The 21,945-nt window shown below is 45.5% G+C and overlaps 2 protein-coding genes and 1 pseudogene across 4 annotated transcripts; 1 reads left to right on the forward strand and 2 right to left on the reverse strand.

Moving 5' to 3' along the window:
- Positions 1-3,527: 3,527 nt before the first annotated feature.
- On the reverse strand, positions 3,528-7,746 carry LOC120704286 (protein PECTIC ARABINOGALACTAN SYNTHESIS-RELATED-like). The gene is made up of 11 exons (XM_039988629.1): positions 7,278-7,746; positions 7,135-7,185; positions 6,948-7,038; positions 6,167-6,243; positions 5,790-5,878; positions 5,592-5,711; positions 5,083-5,199; positions 4,839-4,982; positions 4,631-4,754; positions 4,311-4,502; positions 3,528-4,111 (listed from the first exon to the last, which is right to left on the reverse strand). Exons 1-11 carry the CDS (start codon positions 7,581-7,583, stop codon positions 3,749-3,751), a joined length of 1,674 nt encoding a protein of 557 aa, XP_039844563.1. The 5' UTR covers positions 7,584-7,746; the 3' UTR covers positions 3,528-3,748.
- A 416-nt stretch (positions 7,747-8,162) lies between these two features.
- LOC120704285 lies at positions 8,163-12,265 on the reverse strand (annotated as a pseudogene).
- Positions 12,266-15,632: 3,367 nt separating this feature from the next.
- On the forward strand, positions 15,633-20,310 carry LOC120704287 (U2 small nuclear ribonucleoprotein B''-like). 3 transcript variants are annotated; one of them, XM_039988631.1, is made up of 10 exons: positions 15,635-16,083; positions 16,232-16,294; positions 16,484-16,568; positions 16,648-16,710; positions 17,093-17,168; positions 17,333-17,369; positions 18,096-18,202; positions 18,282-18,351; positions 19,440-19,522; positions 19,965-20,310. In XM_039988631.1, the coding sequence occupies exons 1-10, from the start codon at positions 15,793-15,795 to the stop codon at positions 20,011-20,013; spliced, it is 924 nt and encodes a 307-aa protein (XP_039844565.1). In that variant the 5' UTR covers positions 15,635-15,792; the 3' UTR covers positions 20,014-20,310. The 3 variants fall into 3 exon arrangements, with proteins under 3 accessions (XP_039844566.1, XP_039844567.1, XP_039844565.1); XM_039988632.1 differs by lacking the exon at positions 18,096-18,202 and having other exon boundaries at positions 15,633-16,083; positions 18,265-18,351; XM_039988633.1 differs by lacking the exons at positions 17,093-17,168; positions 18,096-18,202 and having other exon boundaries at positions 15,633-16,083.
- The last annotated feature ends 1,635 nt before the right edge of the window (positions 20,311-21,945 follow it).

Below are 21,945 nucleotides of genomic sequence, written 5' to 3' on the forward strand. Positions count from 1 at the left end.
CTGATCTGTTAACCGAGATGGGGAAATCGTCAAATTTCGTGGCCCAAGTGTCAGTCAGGTTCCATAGAGCTCCTGTCACAAGCTGGCAACAATGGATAAAAATACTTCCGCAGAAAAAGAGTTTTTTTTTAAAAAAGGAAAAAATACTTCCGCAGAAACAGAGTAGCACTGTGGCAGCGTGTCCCCCTGCCGTCTTGGAATTCCCAGCCCAACAAACTGGCCAACTGGGGGGGTCCATTTGGACGTGTCTTCCAACGGTCAGGACGGCCGTGTTGTGCCGCCGACATGTGGCCCCGCGAGCGCAGCTTCCTTCCTGCGGTGCGGGCACTTCGGCAGCGTGCGGTAACGGATAGGAGTATAGGACTATAGGAGAGGGGGAGCCGTCACGTGAGCTGAGCCGAGGATGCTCCAAAAGCTAGCTAGCGTCTCGACATCATCGCGGGCGGGCGCACGCGTTCTCCTCGGCCGGACGATGATGCGTTCATGCGTTGGGAATGCAGGTTTTGTTGCCAATTGGCAGCGCAGATCAATGTGCCTCACTGGGCAACGCCAGTGATAAGCGAGCTTAAACTTCAAATTGACTTGGAACATCTAGCAGTAACGTAAAACAGGAGAAATTTTCAAGGGAAGGGCGCGCTCGTGGCCGCGCAAAATCTCCAAAATACGCATCGTGCACTAATCTACCTCCACCGCTCCAGTACTCTCCCTCATCTCTTGGAGTCTTGTCACACCCGATTTTAAGGACAAAACCGAATGAATAACTATATGTATGCAAAGATTAAATTTTATATATATAGAGACATTATTAGTGAATAATCAGTAACAATATCACGAAAGAGAGAAAACAGCAAATAAAAGACTATCAGAGTTATACAGCTTATCCTGAAAACGAAGGCTTCAAACTTCACAAGCAATCGACTGGGGGATTGCGTACGCCTAGAACTCAGCAACATCTTCATAAAACTTCATAACCTTTTCTTTCTGAGCAACAGTAAGGATGAGTACACTTATGGTTGGTACTCAGCAAGGCCACAAGAAATAACCAGAAAATGATTTAAATTCATCTTTAATTTAAATTAATCATGTGAGGGTCCAAACCGCTCTTAACCGTGAGCACGACTGATATATCAGTTTTACGCTCTGCAGAGGTTGTACACTTCCACCACAATTCGCGTAAAAGTTCCGAAGAACATTGAACCCAACCACGATATGTGCTGATCAGGCACAATACCACACTTTCGAGGTGTGATTGCATAGGAACGCTACGAGGCCTTTCCAAAGAATCCCTATATGTATGTGTTGGTCCCTACCTTTGCGGTACCTCAGAAGACGCAGCTTACTTCACCCGCTCCACCACACAAACTCATAACCACAAAGCAAAACCACCCCAACACAACATATAGTTCATCTAATTACTTAGCCAAGACTAGAGCCATATAGTATTGTGGTTGTACGGTTTTCTTGGGTGGTTCTCCATGTTCCAATTAAATCAAGTGTTCTCATAAATAAGCAAAGATAGAAGTATGGTTAGAGTCACTTGCCTTTCTCCAACGAAAAGCTACTCTTACTGCTCTTCAGCTCTTGATCACATGGAAAACTTGATCTTCAATCTTCGAACAGTGATCCTTCTACTCGGAGCAATCATCGGGCAAACATACAAAGCAAACAAAAAGTACATCTAAGAACAATACACCAAAACCAAAAGAAAAACTTTAAAAGAACACACTAAAGGATAGGGCTTCATGCTACGGTTACGAGGGCGCAAGAAACGCGAAAAACGGAGCTAAAACGACAATTCTATGGGATAAACAAGGCTGCAGGGACCTAAACGCGATTAACTATAGACTTTAGGGCTAACAGAGGAGTTTTGCAAGACACAGCAAATAGTGCTCGCAAAAAGGGTAAAAGCGAGGGTTAGATATGAAAAAGATCAGAGCTAGGGACGGCGGATTCTATTCTAGAAAAGAACAGGAGCTAAAACAGAAAAGAAAGGACTGGTTTGTAAATATTTTTGAACTAGCATGGACGGCGGGTTGATTTCCAGAAAACTGAAGGGCTCTTTTGCAAAGAGGCCATGGTTGACCGGTATAAGGTTTAGTTGACCGGGTTTAGATCTAATCATGGCCGCTGGATCTTGATCGAACGGCTCAGGTCAGTTGGGGCGGAGGGCGGCGGCGCAAGGCGCCGGCGGCGACACTGCGTGGCGGCGGAGCTTGCCGGCGTTGGTTGAAACGGCCGTCTAGGCTTGGATTCTGCTCGGGTTTGGTACGGGAAGCGAGAGCGCGGCGCGGCGAACTCGACTGGGTGCTCTGCGCGGGGTATAGGCGAGCGGAGCAGGGCTCACGACGGTGAGGGGCGGCGTGGCCGTCAGAGCTTGCTCCGGCGAGCAAATCCAGACGAGGAAGAGCAAGAGAGGGGGGGGGGGAGTGGCCGGCGGGGGTTCCTCACCGCGATGCGAAACTCTAGGAAGGCTCGGTAAGCGAAGAGAGACGACGAAGAGGTCGTTCGGCGGCAGCCCGAGCTCGACGAGCTCCAATGGTGGCCGCGGCTAGGGTTCGCGCGAGAGGCAGCGGCTGCAGCTCGATAGGGATTAGGGGGGGTCGCGGGCGCTATTTATGAGGCGAAGGGTGGGTGGCCTTGACGTGTATGCCAAGACACACGGGCGACGGCGCCGAGTCGGACTCCCTAAGCTCGAGTCCGGCTCGGGCAGGAGGTAGGGGATGCCCCCGACGGGCGGGGCCCGCGCGGCAGTGAAAGAGAGGGGGAGGGGAAGGGCTGGGCCGGCGGGAAAAAAATGTTGAGCCGCGCAGGGAGAAAGAGAAAAGAAAAGAGAGAGGAGGAGTTGGGCTGGCCCGGAGGAAAGAGTATAAAGGGATGGTTTTGCTTTTTTTTGAAATAGAGTCAAACATATTCAATTCAAATTTAAATTCATGAGAATTTAAACTCGAGTTGAACAACAAGCAATAAAACAATGCAGTGCGGCATGAATGCAACACAAAAGAACAATCTTATTTAATATTGGAAAACAACCATTATACATTTTCTTCTATACTAAATTCCCTGTGAAGAAAAGTAAATGTTGAAAAAAAATTAAAACTATGAGAAAATTATTGATTTACTTTTAATTTTAATCATATCTTGAAATCCAAAAATTTTAGGGTGTGACAAGTCTTAGGTACACCACGACACAGCACAAGTACAAATTGTTTTTTAAATATAAACACCTTCCTCTTTCTCACTAACCCACCAATCAATCAACGAGCAAATGACGACTCCAAATCGTAACCCACGCGCACCATGGCGGCGGCGGCAGGTGTTGCTTCTTCTGCTCCGGCTGACACCGTATTTGAAGGCGTGAATAGTCAAAACCATCAGAAAAGCATCAGGATCGTAGGGATGCTACATAATACATGTACACGCAGATGTATTATTCTGCCTTTGAAATGTTATGAACGTTCACATCTGTGGAAGGAAACCATGCTCTTCACATGGGTGATCTACAAACACAAATATGCCGATGGCATGAGTTTAGTTGCCACTAATAAAATCCTTGCATTTGATCATAAAAGAACTCTATTCAGCTACGCATTTATGCATCATACAGTTTCTTGTGGAAAGAAAGAAGAGGATTCGGCATCAGTTGGGGTTTAATATACAGTACAAATGGTAAAAAATAAAGTTATACAAAATTTGCAATATCAGTATATGGACAAAGAATAACTATGAACAATCACTCGTGGTCTATAATTTAAGCTCTACACATGCAAGGGGTGAGGGGATTCTCCCAGAGGTCATAGTGTGGGAAGGTGGGCTCAGGGAGACCGGTCCGTGTCTGATGGGTGATCATCACATCCTCCACGAAAGTGGCCCATGGCATGTAAGGGTCGCCAAAGAACTTGGACATAAGTCCCTTGTCTGGCTTGATAGACTTGAGGCGGTGGCGCCCCATGTAGCGGCGGTAGCCGATGATCAGCTTAGCAAAATTGCCACCATGGGTCATGACAAATACGTCTGACTTCAGGCATACCAGGAAGTCCAGTGCAGCAAGACTGGTTACATGCTTCTTGAAAGACTCCATCTCCTCCTTGCTTGCAAGATCTTCTTTGCTAACCTGCAGTTGCCAAAGGATTGGTCAGTTGCTTCTTGAGAAGCATGATCGGTTGTTCTCAGGCAGCTTCTATAAATTCCATAAATCTACAATGGTAATGATAACATATTCCTTTGAACGCGTTTTGCATTATGTGTTTGTCTATATTTTAAATATCAAAGAGAGGGGAAAAAAGGCATGCGTAAACTTCAGAGGCACTTACCAGATTGGGGAACATATTCCTCAGGGGTGCCATTCGAGTGTTTCCACCATATACCTGCCCTGATGCAACATATATCTGAGTTTCCTTTGTATACCCCATTGCACGCAAAATAATTCCTATTTCCCCAGGTTCGAGTGGGCAGCGGCCTTCTTTTCTCTTCTCTAGCGCTAATGGCCATAGGTGAGATCCATTCTGCAAGCAAATACAAGTGAATAGAGTATATTGACTATATTCAAATAGTGCACTCTCCAGTCTCCACCCTTAATCTTTTTAAGGATATGTCATCGTCTGGCATTCAGAAAACTGAAGATTCATGTCACCTTGTACCGTCTTGGCCATTGCTGCTGTCTATAAGTAGCCATCATAGCTTTCTCCTCTCTAGTTCCAGCAAAATCACAAAAAGAAAGCCCCACCATTCCTTTCTCAAATCGCAGATGAAGAGCCCTTTGGGAGCAAGTGCAATTGAATATAAGATATCAATTTGTCAACTGCAAGCAAGATAAATAGAAGACAGCAAACCAAGCTTACATGTACGGATTTAAATTGCCTGTTCGGTTCCTCATCCTTGTTGCTAACTTGTCAGCCATTTCTTCAATGTGAGGTAGAAACTTCAAAGCATGATAATTAACTCGGCACCTGAGCCGGTTAATCTCCATTGGAACATTATCATACCTGAAATGGCATGCTTAACATAATTAGCACATCTACAGATGCATCAAAAGGGTAACCAAAATGTTTTATATTGTCATAATATTGATGTAGTGAAACTTACCCTAACCTATCAACGAACGGCTTGATGGACATTATCTTTTTTTCTCTGATCCTTGGAAGCACATTGTCAATGTAAAATTGTGCTGAAGCGTACTTCGGGATATTTTTCACAGTGCGCCTGTTACAAAAAAAAACATACAAAACTTTAATAGGCAAGAATGGAAAAACACAACCTGCAGCTGCATCAAGGCTGTACAAGGATAATTACTCTTGCAAAACCAAAAATGAACAATGTAAGTGTATATGACTAGGCAACTAGGTTGCAAAGTGCGGCTATACAAAGCAAGCAGCCGGAGTATCCAGTCAGGTTGTCATTCCAATTCACCAGTTCATGTGATCGACAACAACAAAGCCTTTTTTTTTCAGGTTCATGTGATCAAGATGTAATCATCCTCTCACTGACAATAGTAGTGCTTATATTGAGATGACAAAAAGTAATATGGCCAATACTAGTATCAATCCTGTGTGTAATTTTTAGCACAAGGGATAGCTGAAACTGAAGCAACTAACTTTATACTGGTGAACAGCTCATCCTTTTCTGTGAACCAGTCAGGAATATCTCGCACAATGCGTACATCATCCTTCAAATAGTTTATAAAATGATCTACATCAAAAATGTCTTCGAATTTCCTGCACAAAGAGAAAAAAAATCTCAACATAAAGTGTGACCATAAGTTGTTTAAAAAAACATCATAGTTCATCACTTACGTTTGATCTTTCCATATTTGATCCTGCTTCAGCACTGGCAGAATAAGTGTGGCGTTCATTATCTTAGCAATTGCAACAGCATTACATATCTGTAAACGACCAAATATTACAAACAAGCTAAGAATTGTGCTAAGAAAATACGCAGATTTTAGTAGAAAATGAAACACTGCATAAGAAGCTAACAAAATTTGCTGGCAACAAAATGGCAATCTTCCAACATTCTAGTATTAAGCACCAAACATCATATAAAAAAATACAAAGTAGAATAGGTCAGTTACATCAACATTTTCCTTTTAAGTCCAAGACTGTGGAATAACTCATGTGTTCACATGCCAACCACTTAAAGGGCATAAATTGTGAAAAGGGCACATACGTACAGCTATTCGTTGCTGGTTTAATCCACCCTCAGCATGAATAAATATAAACCCAGAGGTTTCATTCTCTGGCACGAGATCTGCAAAATAGATCAAACTGGAAGTTGTCAGGATCCAACCATGATTTGAACTGGATGTTTGTCATTTGCTCTTAAGTTACAAATTGATAAGAAGAAACAAAAAAGAGGAACCAACACAGTTTGAAAACTCATGTCTTGAAAAGTTAAAACACTTCCCCTATAGCCTATGGGCATGTACAATGGAGGTAGTTACACATTGTTCTTAGGCAACTAAACAAGTTTTTTCAGCCACATCATATGCACTGGGTGTTTATAAGATGGATAGAGTGCTTAAGTTTTCTCTGGGTGCTTAAGGTGTGCTAACAAGGTATTTAAGCCTATTTAACCTCCAAATTGCATTGGAGAGGTTAACGTCTGTGCAGGCACTTAGATACGTGCGTGACAATATCATCTCTCTCAGATATCACCAAAGCATTTTGCCTGTACATAAGGCTCCAACGGGGGAAAAGCATGGCACCAAGTTATGCAACTTCTTTTCTTGGGATGATTGTTCTATTTTATTTCTGCTGTCATTACTCATCCACTCCAACTAGTGTAATGGCACATGAAGAAGTGGTGCATCATCCAATGAAAAACTACATGGCTCACGGTCCAAGTTACGAATAGCCAATTAAAGTGATCGTTACAGGAAACTAGGATGCAACTAAAGCAATCAACCAATTACCATCTACTTTTTCACTAGAACAATCAGATTTTGTACTTGCCTGAGATCTCATCACTACGGCGCTCAGCACATGGCTTCCAGGAAGTGGCTGCTGCATGAGGATTCTCCCACAGAGAGTCCCGCTCACTCACCTGCAGCGCAACACCAAGCCAAACAAGAGGTCGCAATCACATCGCATGCACAATTAGGTTCTCCCGAATGCATTTCTTAAATGAACACCTCATTACCCGAGGGCAGTGGAGCCGAATCCCCTCCTTGCGGCACAGGTACGGCGCGTTCTAGGGTCCAGCACCGACACGAGCGTAAGTAGAAAGCAAGAGATCTCCATGAACGTAATTGAGATGCCGCAATCAAGGAATTGAGAACTCACGAGGCGTGACCAGACAGACGGGGCGGAGAAGAGCGCGGCGAGGGTGAAACAGGCGATTGCGGCGACCAGGATCCGGTAGGAGGTGGAGGCGGCGGGCGACCTGGGGTCCTCGAGCGCGAGGAGGGAGCGGACGGGGGGCGGGAGGGACCACCTCTGGTGGGGGCGGGGGGCGTCCTTGACGCCGCCGACGCGTGGGGAGGCGACCAAGGGCGAGGACGCGGACGCGGCGTCGGCGTCGCGCTTGGACGGCGAGCTGGAGGCGCGGGTCGCCGCCGCCGCGGCCGTGGCGTACCGCAGCTCGGCCATGGCGCGGCCGCCGCCCCCGCCGCGCGGCGTCGGCGCGGGGGTGCAGCCTCTTTTTCTCCCCGCTTCTTCCGCGGTGGCGAGAGGGGAGTATCGCGGTTGCGGAGGCGACGGCAGCCAACTGTTCGGATCTCCCGAGTGAAGTCAGGCGAGGTCGGGTTCGTTGGCCTGGCTGCGCCACCCGGAACAGGTTTGTTACCAGCTTTCTGGTTGTTCACAGTTGACAGTTCAGGTCTTCAGGACGACTTCAAGCCTTCAACTTTCACAAGGAATGGTGCCTTAAAATTTAAAAATGAGGCTCTACTTTTGAAATCCTTCCAAAATGGACTGATCTTAGGCAGATTTTCTATTTCTAAAATGATATTTTGTAAACAATTGATCGATTTGTTTTATTTTGCAAACAGGTAATCAAACAACACATACAAGGAGTCGGTGCGGTACCGTTGCCAGCAACTTCTCCTGTAGCACGGTGTGATTACAATCTAAACAAGCACAAAGACAGTTCACATTGGGCCACTGCAATCCGAGAGTGATAGTTGAGCCTCCGACATAAATGAACAGTTCACAAGAGGAGCGGCGCACTCAAGGCAACTCAAATTTCCTATGTAATATACTATTATGTATTATGAAATATTGAAGTCTGCTCCCGAAGATTCATGATACTCTACTATTAACATTCCACCACGCAAACAACGGGCAAACCAAAAAATCCCTGAACTATATTACACTTGACGGTTAGGATAATCACGGTCCTCAGTTAGCTACAGCTAGGGATCAAAACGAAAGCGACTACAGCTACAAATCTTGCAACGTCTGATTCCACAGCTTTTTCCTGAGGATCAAGACTCTTTCATCATCAGACGAGAGTGCATCTTTCTTAGGTTTCACCTCAAATGTCCAGTCATCCCACCTTAGCACTGATAAAAGCTTCTTGATGTAGTTTACGACAGCGGCTTTGTCTCTGATGATGGCATACGGCATACCCATGAGGCCTAAGGATGCGGTCCATCTCAATCAGCAGATCCTCCAGGCTACACCCCTGCTTCTCAATCTGAGAGAGTAGGAGCCAGGCGTGAAGGAGATCATAGGTGCGCGGGTATGTCGAGAATGATTCACACCTTCAGTTAAAAAGAGCCACGAATAAAGAAATTCAGAAGCAGATGTATGAAGCATCTGAATATGGATATACACAGAGTAATGCACAAAACACTGGTCATTAATAAGTTAAAACTATATAAGTGCTTACAAATGGAGAGAAACAATGGAATTGAGCACCTGATCAGATGTGGAAATAGGCTCAGGTTTTTCAGTTTTGTGTAATGATATTAGCAATTTAGGAAAATTTCTTATGGAAATAACTCCTGCCCGGATTTCCCAATCACATTGAGTTGACTTATTACCATCTACATCATTTTCCAAAATATGACAACAGGACTACCTGAATTTCTGAAACCGTGTCTATAACTGCCAGCCATCCTATCCCACACAAGCGGAGTGGAGCCAGTCTGCCACCATCTAGTAGTTGCACAGCTGAGTTCCACAGAATTACATGTAATTGCATCTTTCTAACCAACATCTTCTACACATGAGTACATGACAGCAAACTTATATGGACAATTGCCAAAAAGCAAATTGAACATTTGTCCTTTCTAGTTAATTAAAAATAGAGAACAAACTAAAAAAGGTTCTAACAATTCCAAGCATGCAAATTTGACCTTGAAACAATTGCATAAAAGGATGAGGAGTAGAAAAAAGCTCTTACCAATTGTGGATAGTCCCCATTAAACCGCGATCATATATAACCTTCAGTTTTCCAGATTCGGTGAAAGGAACTACATTCATTACCCAGACATCCTTATTCCTCAGAGATGCTGCAAATCCACCAAGGTTGGCGCTCATATCCATAACATTTCTAAAGGAATTCTTTTGTATCTCAGATTTCATGTGCTTCCAGTACTGAGTTACCCTAGAATGCCAAATCTCCTGCAAGCAATATTTCAATGTCAAAAAGATTGCCGTCAGAAAGATGGGCATGTTTATATTGCAAAATCAAGCGGTTACCCACATTGTCTTCAGAAAAATTGTTTGAACTGATCCCAAGCTCTTCAAGGCGAGGTGGTGGTGCAGTGAGCCTTAGTGGCCAGCGAAGCAATTCACTGCCTTTAACCTTGTTAACTCCTGGTTAGGCAAAAGAACATGCCAGACCAGAATATCAATGTGCTAAACCAATAGGGAGGCAACACATGATTGACACCTGAGTTATTTAGTATAGGAGTATAGAACAATTACTGAATTTACAGTTTTCAAGGAAAATATGCAAGGTGAATACAACTTGCATACCTGAACTCATCCAAATACACAATATAGTGCTATAACTCTTAGACTACATATGTTGGTTTAGCAAGGAAAACGTACAACTATTCTAGCAAATGACACAACAAATCATTTAGTTAACAGTAAAATATTCGAAAAAAATTCAAGGTAAATCATGTAACGCATAATTTACTAATGCTCACCAGGTAACAATGTGTTCTGACTTTCCTAATAACGAATTTTGTGATATTTTCTTAAAAAAAGGTAAAAATAAAACCAATGATATCTGTATAGAAAGAGTTAGAAGCACTGCTGGCAACTTAAAGAGGGAGTAATTTTTGAGGTCTGCAATGATACAACAAAGGGGGACTGTCAGAGCCTATTGGTGCATGAAGGGTAGCCCAGCGTTTCTGGCACCATGTATTTTCTTCGCATAAATAAAATCTACATAAAATTCAAACTCCACAGAAGGCAGCACTAAAGGTTAAGGCACTCGGTTACTTGTCCCAGACTATTAGTCTGATCTGGAAGGAGGAATGGTTGTGGTCGACTAATTCCTAGCATCAGCGCTAATGTAACGTCTTTGGTCTCTCTTTGTACATTAAACTCTCTTCTTAATTAAATGACACATGGGGAAAATCAAGGCATTTGGTGATCTCAAGGAAAATCAAGGAACTGTGCTTACTCTTAGAGTATGGAGTTAGGCATGCTTTCATGGGTACATTCCAAGCCTCATCTGGATCATCATCACGTTCACACATGGGAGGAAGTGTTCCAGGCTCTCTCCTCATATAGCATCCGTTGGTCAATGGCTTGGCCCATATCACCGTCTGGTTCTTCTTAGATGCAACCCGCCAACACATCCTTCGAGCAAGACCGCTCATCTGTGTCCATATCTTCCTGTTGTTGGGATCCAGAGCATAGGCCTCCGGTGACGAATACACAAAATATCCCCCAGGCCTTAGCACCCTATCAACTTCCAGCAGCAATATTCCATTCCTCTGCAGCCAGTCGATCCGACAACGAGAGCAATGTGCCATCTCGAACGAGTGGCTTGGGTATGGCAGCCTCCTTGTGCCCAGCACGCCAAGGGTTGCTGGGATTCCTCTCTCAAGGGCGAACTGGATTTGGTTTTCATGCACATCATTGGGAGCAAGAGACATTGCAAGCATATGTGCGAAAGAAGGTAAGCCCCGAAGCTGGCAACACCACAGCCGACATCAAGCACATTCCTAACATTCCCACGATTGTTGAGCTTGCCATTTGGGAAATTCAGCATCTACCACCATACCAAAACAAGAAAAAAAAAGTAGAAAAATGATCCATTAGCCTAATAAGATAACCACAATGTGCAGTAGATTAGCTGCAGGAAAATCTTAAACATGCGCAAGGTGCACAATATACTTGTCAGCGCCAGTGTGGAAGTGAGTGCCCCCACCAGGAAAGTTGATCTTATCACCATTGACGATCATCCACCGCTGGTCCGACTTCTCAGCAGCAAGGTGGGGGTGGGGTATGTTTGCCTTCCACACCTCGTCCCTGCTCCTCGGCCACCTGATGGGCACCTAAGTAAGAATCGCACGCATCACATCAGCACGGGCATGAGCATGGGCACAACAGAAATGGCGCATTGGTGGTGCAATACACGGTGGTCTCGCTCACCTGATAGCCGTCGGCCGGCGGGACGAGGCAGTTGAGGCGGCGCGGCGCGGGCGGGCAGTGGCGCTCGTAGTGCTCCATGAGGGAGAGGTTGAGCCGGAGGCGGAGCTGGTAGTGGAGAGCCCGGTCCAAGCACGGGATCAGCTCCGAGTGCCTCGCGTCGCACACCTGCACGAAACCAGAGACCGGCCATCACGACTCCATTTACGATCGAAGCGGAGAGCAGCACGGGGGTGGGGTGCGAGTGCGAGCCGAGCGGCCGCGCCGCGCACCGGGATGGAGGAGAGGGCGAGGCCGGCCGGGAGCGCCCCCGCCGCCCGGGCCCGGAACCCGAGGCGGCGGACGGGGAGCTGAGAGTGGGCGCTGCGGATGGAGGGGGCGAAGGCGGCGCCGTAGAAGAGGCAGAGGAGCGCGAGCGACACGACGGCCGCCGCGAGGAGGGACGCGTACGCGCGCCGGTCCAGCGCGCCGCCACCCCCGTGCCCGCCTCCCCGGCCATGCGGCGGCGGCGTCATCGCCCTCCCTCTCCCCGCTCGCTCGTGCGCCCCGCGGCGTGTCTCTCTTTACTGGCCGGGCGCGGGCGGCGCCGGCATGAGACCGTGTGGGGCGCACCGCTCGCGGCTGGGCCGCACCGCACGGACGGGGAACGCGGAAGGGGAGGGGAAGCCGTAGCCGCGTGGGAAAGCAAATGCGAGCGGCGGATTGCCATTGGTGGGGCCGTGGGGGTGGCAGACGGGGAGGCTATTTATCGCGCGCGCTGCTGGAGGTCGAGTCGAGCTATCGCACAGCAGAAGGGAGGCGCAGCTCGCTGCTAGGTGGGCCCGTGCGCACTGTGCTTCTTCAACCTTGAGCCAGCGATGGTGGTTGGCGCCGGGGTTAGGGGAGGGGGGTGGCCGGGGTCCGAGGGGTGGTTGGTGGGCGGAGTGGTCGCCGGCGGTCGGGGTGGTGGAAGGCGGCGGCGGCCTTATGATTCCGGTTTGCTGGGGGTGGGGCGGCTCCATGGCCGCCGTCCATAGAGGAGGGGGTCGGGGGGCGGCTAGGCGGCGGCGGCGATTCGGCCGGCGGAGGGCGAGGCGGCGCGGGAGTGCCGCCGGCCGGGCGGGGCCGGACAACCGGTGGGCGGTGCCGGCGGCGGGGGCGAGGAGAAGGCGGCGGCACACGGCGGCGAGCTCGGTTAGCGTGGCGGAGGTGGAGGGCGGCGGCGGAGGCGCCGCCAGAGCCGGGGGCCGCGGGGGCAGCGGGGGGCGCTGTTCATCTTCCTCGCGTGGCTCGCTTCTGCGATTGGACAGGCTCGGGTTCCAATCGCAGAACGCGATAAATAGACGCCCCCGTGGCAGAGGCTGTGCGCAGGGGAAGGAAGGCATGGGTCGTGGGCCGCGGTCCCCGAGAAGCCGGGACCCGTATCCTCCTCCGGTCCTGCCTCCATGAGGCTGAGGCGTGGGCCGCGTGCTGACCGGAGGAAGTGGATCGGCCGATTGGGTCCCGTTGTTCGGGGGATTACGGCGGAGGCGGGAGGAATTTCGCGAGTTGTTCACGAGTCGGTGCCGGGCGACGCGTAGGTTCGAGGACTTTTGTCGGACCCGCACGGTGAGGAGACGAGCGTCCTCGCCGTAAGGGCAACTCTAACTATGGCATTGTTTAGATGTATAAAATTTTAAGTGTAAAGCACTATAATACTTTCGCTTGTATTTGATAATTATTGTCTCGCTATGAATTAATTAGACTCAAAAAATTCGTCTCGCAAATTATAGATAAACTATGTAATTAGTTATTTTGTTTAGCTACATTTAATACTTTATGCATGGATTGAAAGATTCGATGTGATGAGGAATCTTGTAAAATTTTGGAATTTTGAAGAGAACTAAACAAGACATATAGCAAAGAAAGATGAGCTATCCTTTAACACGTCAGGTAGTACTAGCTTGTCACATTTTACTCCAACGTTTATCAAAGTCTAGCACAGATCTGAACCCACAATAAAAAAATAAAATACTCCCCTACTCAATTTTTTCCCACGCCCTGCGCTACTCATGGATGAGAATGAATGATATTTTTAACCTTAGCTAAAGGTTAGCTCTGGTGCTAGTCAAAGCATCTCCAGCGTGCGGTTTTGGGGGCTACTAAGGGCTGTCAGAGAAAAATTCTCTGCTGCCACACGCTGAAGGAGGGGGCGCTCCGCAGCACCATCCTAGTACCACCGCTCTGTTTTGCACCCAATGCTCTAAATAAAATAACATATTTTTTTTACCATGACCGTTGGGAATGAAATGACAGGAGATAGAGGAAAGAGATGGGGATGACTTTTTTTTTATTAGATAGAGCTCTACCGTTTGAACTAAATCCTGGACTGCGTGTGACTCTGGAACTCTTACGTGCCGTGTTCAGCCGCTTAGATTTTTTTTTTGTCAATATACGCTGCCCCTGCTCTCAGGCTACCGGCGCGAAGGAATTTTAGGCTAGCACCACACCACTGCTCCAACGTTTAATCAAGGTGTCATGGTCTTCTCTCACATGCTAGCACCACCTAAGAACCTACGTTGCGGTTGCCCTAACTGGCACGGGCTACGGCCGTCCTGTTACCTGCTGGCTGGCATTATCTGGGTCAGTTTTTCTGTACCATGCAACAAACACAATTCTACAGGATTTCCGTGTGTAGTGCTCGGGGATTTGTTTTAAACATCAGCCTGGTGTCACGTAGCGTTCGAATGTTTGATTTTATACAGCAACGGTTTGGTTTATGGCTTCTGTGAACCATTTGGTGATCTCACGGGAATGGATAAACTTTATTTTATGAGTTAAGTCATTAAGAGCAGCAGCGCAAGTCCGATCTTGAATAAACATATATATATATATATATATATATATATATATATATATATATATATTCATTTCTATTTTGAACCTTTAATATTTCTACTTTACTCCAACGGTACAGATAATAATATGTTAACGAAGATAGTCTCTCACTATTTTAGACCATATAGAATAGGTATTAAGTGCAAACAGTGGTAAATCTTTCAATAATAAAGTTGCAAAAATAGTTTGAATGTTGTTTCCCATAAAGGAGATACTTCAATGTGTGTTCATTAAAAATGTAGGTTCAAATGGTGCCTCTAAGGGCATCCGCGGTGACCTTTTCCGTGAGTCGACTCATGCAGCCCACGTAGATTATTATTTTCTCTCTCCAGTTATTCCATCCTCTAAATAATCAACAATAGGACCCACCATAGAGTTTAAAACAATTATTCTTCTATTTTGTTCAGTGCCCCTCCTCACAAGTCACAACACGAGCAGCTAATGGGACATCTTGTTTCTTTAATCACCAGGAGTCAAAACTCTGAAAGACAGTTCATTCTCTCTCCTCATCGATTCGTGAGGCTGCCATGTAGGATTATGGGTCAGCCACCGGAGAAGCCCTTAATATGTAATGATGGAGGAGCCACCTTTTCAGGTGATTTGTCTTAACCTTTCAAGCACTATCTTGAGGAGGTGTCTCTTGTGAGTCTAGGTATTTCAATTAATTAAAGTGACTATATTACACTTGATCCAATATTCACCTAAACATGCATATAATACCACCAATCAAGTAAAAGCTTATATCCATCGCTCCATACAAAAGTATTGCAAAATAGACTTATTGTCTCTCTCTCATTACATTTAACAAATAGCACCTAATCAATTTTTTTGTGTAGTAGCATTATTGTCAATGTGGAACACAAGATAAAAACATATGATCGGTACACTAATATTGCTTCAAATAAAAGAAAATTAATAAATATAAATAATTTTATTATCATATTTATTGGTTCGTTGTTAAAATTTTAATTTAATGGCGATACGTGTTAACAAAGTTCGACTAATATCTACAATTCTCACCTTATATAATTTTACTAACAATTCCATATTTTTAAAAGGACTATGAAGACCACGAGATATGTATCCACGTGACTATTCTGTTACTCAGCTCTCAGGTGTTGAAAAAAAGAGAAGTTTCGAATTCAAATCCAAATAGTGCAGATTGGAACAAATTATTGGAAATTTCCAGGCCAAAGTTTCCAAACCCGGACTCCAAAACCATCCCCGTAATTCCGTAGGCCGCACCCGCACCGCCGCGCGGCCGGAAGTCACCAAATCGCGTCGGCTAGACCATCGCGCGGCCACTCCTCCACCCACCGCCGGCGCCGCGCCAGCCTGCAGCCACCGCCTGCCGGACCCCCCGCTCTCCGCGCACGCACGCCGCATGGCCGCCTCGTACTTCAACCACTCCTCCTACCCGCCGGCGCCGCCTCCGCCGCCGGGGACCTCCTCGTACGGCGCGTACCGCAGCGCCTACCCGCCGGCGCCGGCGCCCTCCACCGCTTACGGCGCCTACTACGACCGCGCGGAGCAGGCCCTCCCGTCGCGGGACGAGCTCCGCACCCTCTTCATCGCTGGCCTCCCCGCCGACGCCAAGCCGCGCGAGGTCTACAACCTCTTCCGCGACTTCCCTGGATACGTCTCTTCCCATCTCCGCACCGGCAAATCCTCCCAGGTTCACCCCTCCCCTTAGTCGAACCCCTCGGTATGCTCCACCGCTAGGGCTTTCACTCGTGGTGTAGCCTGTAGGTCTTCCATCTTCCTTTCGCTGCTCTTTTTTCGAAGGCTATATTTAACCTAATCGATCTGTTTCTGTGTTGCAGGCATATGCATTTGCTGTATTTGCTGATCAACCATCTGCCTTAGCTGCCTTGACTGCGACAAATGTAAGATTTCCACTCGACATTGTTGAACAAATATTCCAGTCACACTCATTGCAGCTAAATTACCATTACCTACATGATTTTCTATTCATCATGCTTCCAAAGTGATTCTTTCCGTGTCAGAAGTCTTGGCAGCAAGCAATTTGTTTATATCAAGTTACCGGCAATATTATCGACCTTTTTTTGCCGCAGGGAATGGTGTTTGACCTTGAGAAGAATTGTTCTCTACATGTGGATCTCGCAAAATCCAATTCTAGATCAAAGCGCTTGAGATCAGGTAGCCTTCAGTTCCAGGATAGCTTTCCAGCTCTACTATGGGTTCTTCATTGATGCTGACACACTTTTGATGTCATCAGATGATGCTTCACCTTATTCTCCTGAGAAAAGAACTAAAAGGCCAATGGGATTTCCTGATTCAGGTATCATTCAAGTAGCTTTTGACATTGTATGTCATGAAAGAAAACTACCTGTGTTTTCACACCTTGTTGGTCTATGCATGATGAGGTAGTGCTTAGAGCTTAGCTCCACTGCAATCACAATCACTTGAACCATGCATAGGCTGTTCCAAATAACAGTTCTACTCCCTCCCAGCATCACAGTCAATTTCGAACTGTCAGGGAGACTAGTTTACCTTGAGTACCTACAGTATATATTCCACTATTTTCTTTGTTTTCATACCCTACTAAATGTGTATATCTGTGACTTCATATCCTCAGTGAAGTGCCTCTTTTACTCACATGGCTGAACATTATTACAAAGCACTCACCTTGCACATCTTTGGCACACTTTGCGCCCTATCAGGTGCTGGAAGCAATATTTACATATCTGGAATGGGTAATTCTTCACACAGCTTGAGTGGTTATTCTTCTGCACAAAGGTTATGGCACAATACTTGAGCACAGTTTTATCATGTGATTTTGTTGGGGAAATCAGCTTTAAGCTACCCGCCAGCTGATAATAGGATGTAGACAATCAATACTATATTGGAGCTCTACTTTCAGGAAATATTACAATTATAATTAACACCGTTCCATCATGCAGTTACACAAGCTTTGAGTCTAGTACTTCTGTCAGGAAGGTAAGTTATAGTCCCACACCTTGTCTCTTGATACAAGTATGTAGGGCATGCATTTCGTTTTGATATTGAACTTTGAAGCAATGGAACAGGATTTTGGATCTAGGGGGTCACTCTCCAGCAGTAGTCCCAAATTAGCTACTTCCAAGTTTTTTGGGGGGATTTTATGCCATTTTAAGTATTTAAAATGCTAACTGTAAACAATTGCTACAAAGCTTGATATGTTTTGCCAAGTCCTCATTATATGAATGGGGGCACTTGTGATTTGTTTTATTCACAAGTTGTATGCCATTTTTTTAAGAAAAAAAGGAGAAGAAGTCATTTCCTGCATTTATGATAATTAGATCTGCAGTCAGAATTTAAGCAACCTTTTATTGTGTTGTCAACTTAATGATTTCAATTGTACTTTAATTGGTTGTCCACACATGTGTTCAATCATATGTCCAGATGATGAAGAACAAAACCACAATCGATCATATGTCCAGATGATGAGGAACAAGACCTTTGATGTTGTCTTGCTAACTGAACAATATTAAAAACTGAAGTTGTTCAATAGAATGCTGAATAAATCCCATGTCACTATGAACAAGAACCGCGAAGCTTAGGATTTAAGAAACTGAAATGTTTCGACGTTGTCAGCTTTTAGTCTATTTCTTCTTGTTTTTGGATGAGATGCTTTATTGGAAGAGGTGCAATGTTTACATATTTACGTCACGCACTTGCCTTCAGGATCCATCCACATTTGTGCCTCAAAATAATCCTCCATGTCCTACTCTTTTTGTTGCGAACCTTGGTCCAACTTGTGCAGAGCAAGAGCTCATAGATGTTTTCTCGAGGTATTGCCAATATATTAGTGCTTCATGAGATGGGGTTAAACCTTTATCTTTGTTTTGACAAGCTTATCTGCGTCATTAGTTGTGCGGGATTTGTGAAGCTGAAGATGCAAAACAAGCTTGGAGCTCCAGTTGCATTTGTTGATTTCAAGGTATAATGATTAGTAAAGAAAAGTGCTGCTCTTCCTGTGTCCCTGATTACCATTTTATTTTATTTCCTATGAAACAGTGATGTGGACTATCATACTGCCTATTCTTAATTTCGAACAAGGCAGCCATTACATGGGGCTAATAGTGGTTTTATTTTTGTTACGTTGCTTATGGTGTACATACAGGGTTCATGATATATAATGGTTGAGCTTTCAATTCATGCCAAATCTAGAAGCTTTAGTTAGTACTGGCACAAGAACAACACACTTAATTTCATCACTAGGCAGATATTGCGAAACATCAATGCCCTATAAATTGAGCCGAGTCTTCTTAAAGGTTCAGAGTATCTAATTAGATTCCTTCCTGGTTTATACAATCCTGCAGAGATTCTCTCTTTTTAATCTTTTGAATTGGAACTGAGGAAATGCAGCTATGCCTTTGTACATGAGTGAAGTGGGTTATGGAAGGAAAACATGTTTCTACTTATCATAAAAAAAAGGGCGTACCCAGTGCCGTAGACTTCCCGCACTGTGCGGGGTCTGGGGAAGGGTTGTTTTTAAGCCCCAAGCCTTACACACACAAATGTGCAGAGGCTGGGGCTCGAACCCGGGACCTTCCGGTTACAGACGGTAGGCTCTACCGCTGCACCAGGCCAAAATTTCAATTCTGTCAATTCAGTATGTTAAGAAACAAGATGAATTCAGTCAATTATTTTTTTTGAAAGAAGGAATTCAGTCAATTAAGGTTGTCTTAATTGTCCTTTGAATAAGTTAGTATATGCTTTCAGGTTTACTTTAATGTTCTTTCTGTGTATACATGATTTTAATCTGTTGCTCCAAACGCAGCTGCCAATACAATGCCCCATTGACTATTGTTATCCTACTGTATGTACAGTGATCAATGCAAAGCTTTCCTGATGTGATGTGATGTCATGAAATAGTGGGTAGCAACTTAGTAGCTGGAAAACTAGCATTTTTGTTCATTGTGATGCAATGCTGCTGCTCGTTCTCTAGTCACATTTTTTTACTACTGCTATCTTTGTGTTTGAACTTCTACCAAGTAAACCCTAAACTTAATTTCATGTCTGCAGGATGCGAACAGCTCAACTGAAGCCCTAAATCGTCTCCAAGGAGTTGTCCTGTATTCATCACCTGGCGAGGGAATACGCTTAGAGTATCCTACAATAAGGAATTTAACTTTTCTACTATTATATTTAGCTGCAAATCCTTTTTCAGAGTTTATTAGGTTGCAAATATATATGTAGTGTTAATTTGATTACTTTAATTAATTACCATTTGACGAGAGCTGGTTTCATTACATATTTGTTATACCTGAACTTTAGCAGCACATCACCAGATCATGCGGATAATTTTATGTGGTTTCTAGTCTGATTTTAGTTCATGTTTGTTCAGTCTCACCACAATTCATGAGAGCTTGGCATTGCAAGTTAACAATTAACAATCATTGTGAGAGTAATTATTCTTTCATTATTTGAACTAGTTGTCTGTAGTCTAATGCTGATGCATGCTAAAGCTTTTTGAGAGTAACCATGCATTATCACCACTTTACATTCATTTTCTTTTACTTTTTAATCAAGTTCCTTAACATGTTTTAGATATGCCAAATCCCGGATGGGCCTTCGAAAGCGTGATAAGCACCCCTAGTGCAGCTGAAAGATAAGGGATTTGAACAACTATCAACGTTGTTCACTCATGACTGGTTCTGACACCGAACCCGCTGACATAGTCATGCAGGAAATGTATTGGCCATGTTTTAGATGCATGACATGATGTAACTGGGTTTGGTTGTATCACTTAGTATTGTCAGTGCACATCCCCCCTCCCTCCCCTATCATGTCACCGGCCCTCTTCAGATTTTAAGCTAGTAGTGTTGTTATGAATTGATAACACATTTACTCTTTAACATGGTTATGAGAAATCAGTCTTGCAGTACGTTATTTATTGTACTTGTTGATGGATGACAGGATAAGATCTGGCGCAGCACTGTAGAAGCGTCAATAAGACAATTAACTGTACTGTGAATGGTGTGCATTTGTTGTTCACAATCGCTGATGTACTTTGAATCCAGGTGGGGTATGGGCGTATGGCACTGCATTATAGAAACGTCAACGACTACTGTCATACTGTGAATGGTTATGTAAAAATGAGAAGGGTTTGGCGCTCTTCGTGATATTTGCAGGTTGTCCTACTTTCTGCACTGAAGTACTCTATCTAATAGTGATAGTTCTGATGAACTGTACCATCGCTTTTGTTTCCCTATCTCTGAAGTTCTGAACAATGATTGTACACACCGTCCATGAGAGGTTGTGGTCGCTGAAAAGGTGCACACTGTAAACACAAAAAAAAGTAGCGAGTGATTGCGCCAATAATGCCCATGGATAAATGCCTCTGCAAGCCTCTGCTCTATGAAAATATATTTTACCCGTGCTCCTAGTCTTCTGCCTCTGCAAGCCTGGTCTACCAATAACAGAGAGCCTGATGTTGGATATGATGAGGACAAAGGCGATCATCTCTCAACCCCCCGGTCGAATTTTAGGCTGTTAGCTGCAGGTCACCAACCGACCCCTTCGCCGTTGCAACAGAACCCCCAACCCTATGCTACCTGAACTTCCTGTACCTCTAGCTAGTGGTTGAGTTTGACGTCTAGTTTAGAACAACGCAATGGGTTATCAATGTGATTGGCCTGTCCCACTTAACTGCAGAGCTATCCCGCCCTTCAGAAAAGAAGGGATCAAAATACCAGTACAGATATGTCACGCTCCTGGGGTAACTTCGCCGGAGTCGCGCACAGCGGGGGGGGGGGGGGGGGGGGGGGGTCGGCGGCGCCGCCTCGGCAGAGCAAGCGACGGAGAGAGAGGAACGGTAGTTGTGTTTAGGTTTTCTCATCGATGCGTTTCCCGTCGCCGCACAGGCACAAGTACTGGGTACACAGGCTCGTGGCCCAGTCGGCACGCAGGCCCAATAGAGTTCTATTACATGGCCTTAGGTCCATACAGATGTAGCCCATGACATCCCCTCCCCCTTAAAAAACAAACTCGCCCTCGAGTTGCCATTTCAACAGAAATCAGCCAACGATCAGATTCACACAGTCTGGAAAAGTAGCTTGTAGTGTATTCAGATTCTCCCAAGTGACCCATGATGGTGGTAAGTTAGACCATTGCACCTGCACTTTGGGAATCATCCGGTTGCCCACCTTGCAGTGCTTGATAGCTCGCAGTTGAACAGGAAGCAATGGTGATGTAACAGAAATGCAAGATAGATCAGCGTCAGGACTAACCTCGGTAGATGGTGGTAATGCCTTCTTCAGTTGAGAGACGTGTACTACAAGATGGACTTGGCTTCCTGGAGGAAGTTGGAGCTTGTATGCTACTTCACCCACTTTCTGTAGTATAAGGTAAGGACCAAAGTATCTGTAGCTGAGCTTTTGATTGGACCTCCTTGCCACAGATAGCTGCACATATGGCTGCAATTTAAGATAGACCCAGTCCCCTACTGTGAAGCTGCGTTCTGTTCTATTTTTGTCAGCCTGCATTTTCATCCTTGTTTGTGCTCTCTCTAGATTATGCTTCACAATTC

This window comes from Panicum virgatum, chromosome 4K (assembly GCF_016808335.1).
Source record: "Panicum virgatum strain AP13 chromosome 4K, P.virgatum_v5, whole genome shotgun sequence".
NCBI lineage: Eukaryota > Viridiplantae > Streptophyta > Magnoliopsida > Poales > Poaceae > Panicum > Panicum virgatum.

Coding starts and splice junctions, on each gene's coding strand:
- LOC120704286 (XM_039988629.1), bottom strand. CDS start 7,583: ATGGCCGAGCTGCGGTACGCCACGGCCGCGGCGGCGGCGACCCGCGCC. Junction 5,200..5,591: donor GAGCTGTTCACCAGTATAAA/GTTAGTTGCTTC, acceptor TTTTTGTAACAG/GCGCACTGTGAAAAATATCC. Junction 4,755..4,838: donor GGCAATTTAAATCCGTACAT/GTAAGCTTGGTT, acceptor TTGCTCCCAAAG/GGCTCTTCATCTGCGATTTG.
- LOC120704287 (XM_039988631.1), top strand. CDS start 15,793: ATGGCCGCCTCGTACTTCAACCACTCCTCCTACCCGCCGGCGCCGCCT. Junction 16,295..16,483: donor CTGCCTTGACTGCGACAAAT/GTAAGATTTCCA, acceptor TTTTTGCCGCAG/GGAATGGTGTTTGACCTTGA. Junction 16,569..16,647: donor ATCAAAGCGCTTGAGATCAG/GTAGCCTTCAGT, acceptor TGATGTCATCAG/ATGATGCTTCACCTTATTCT.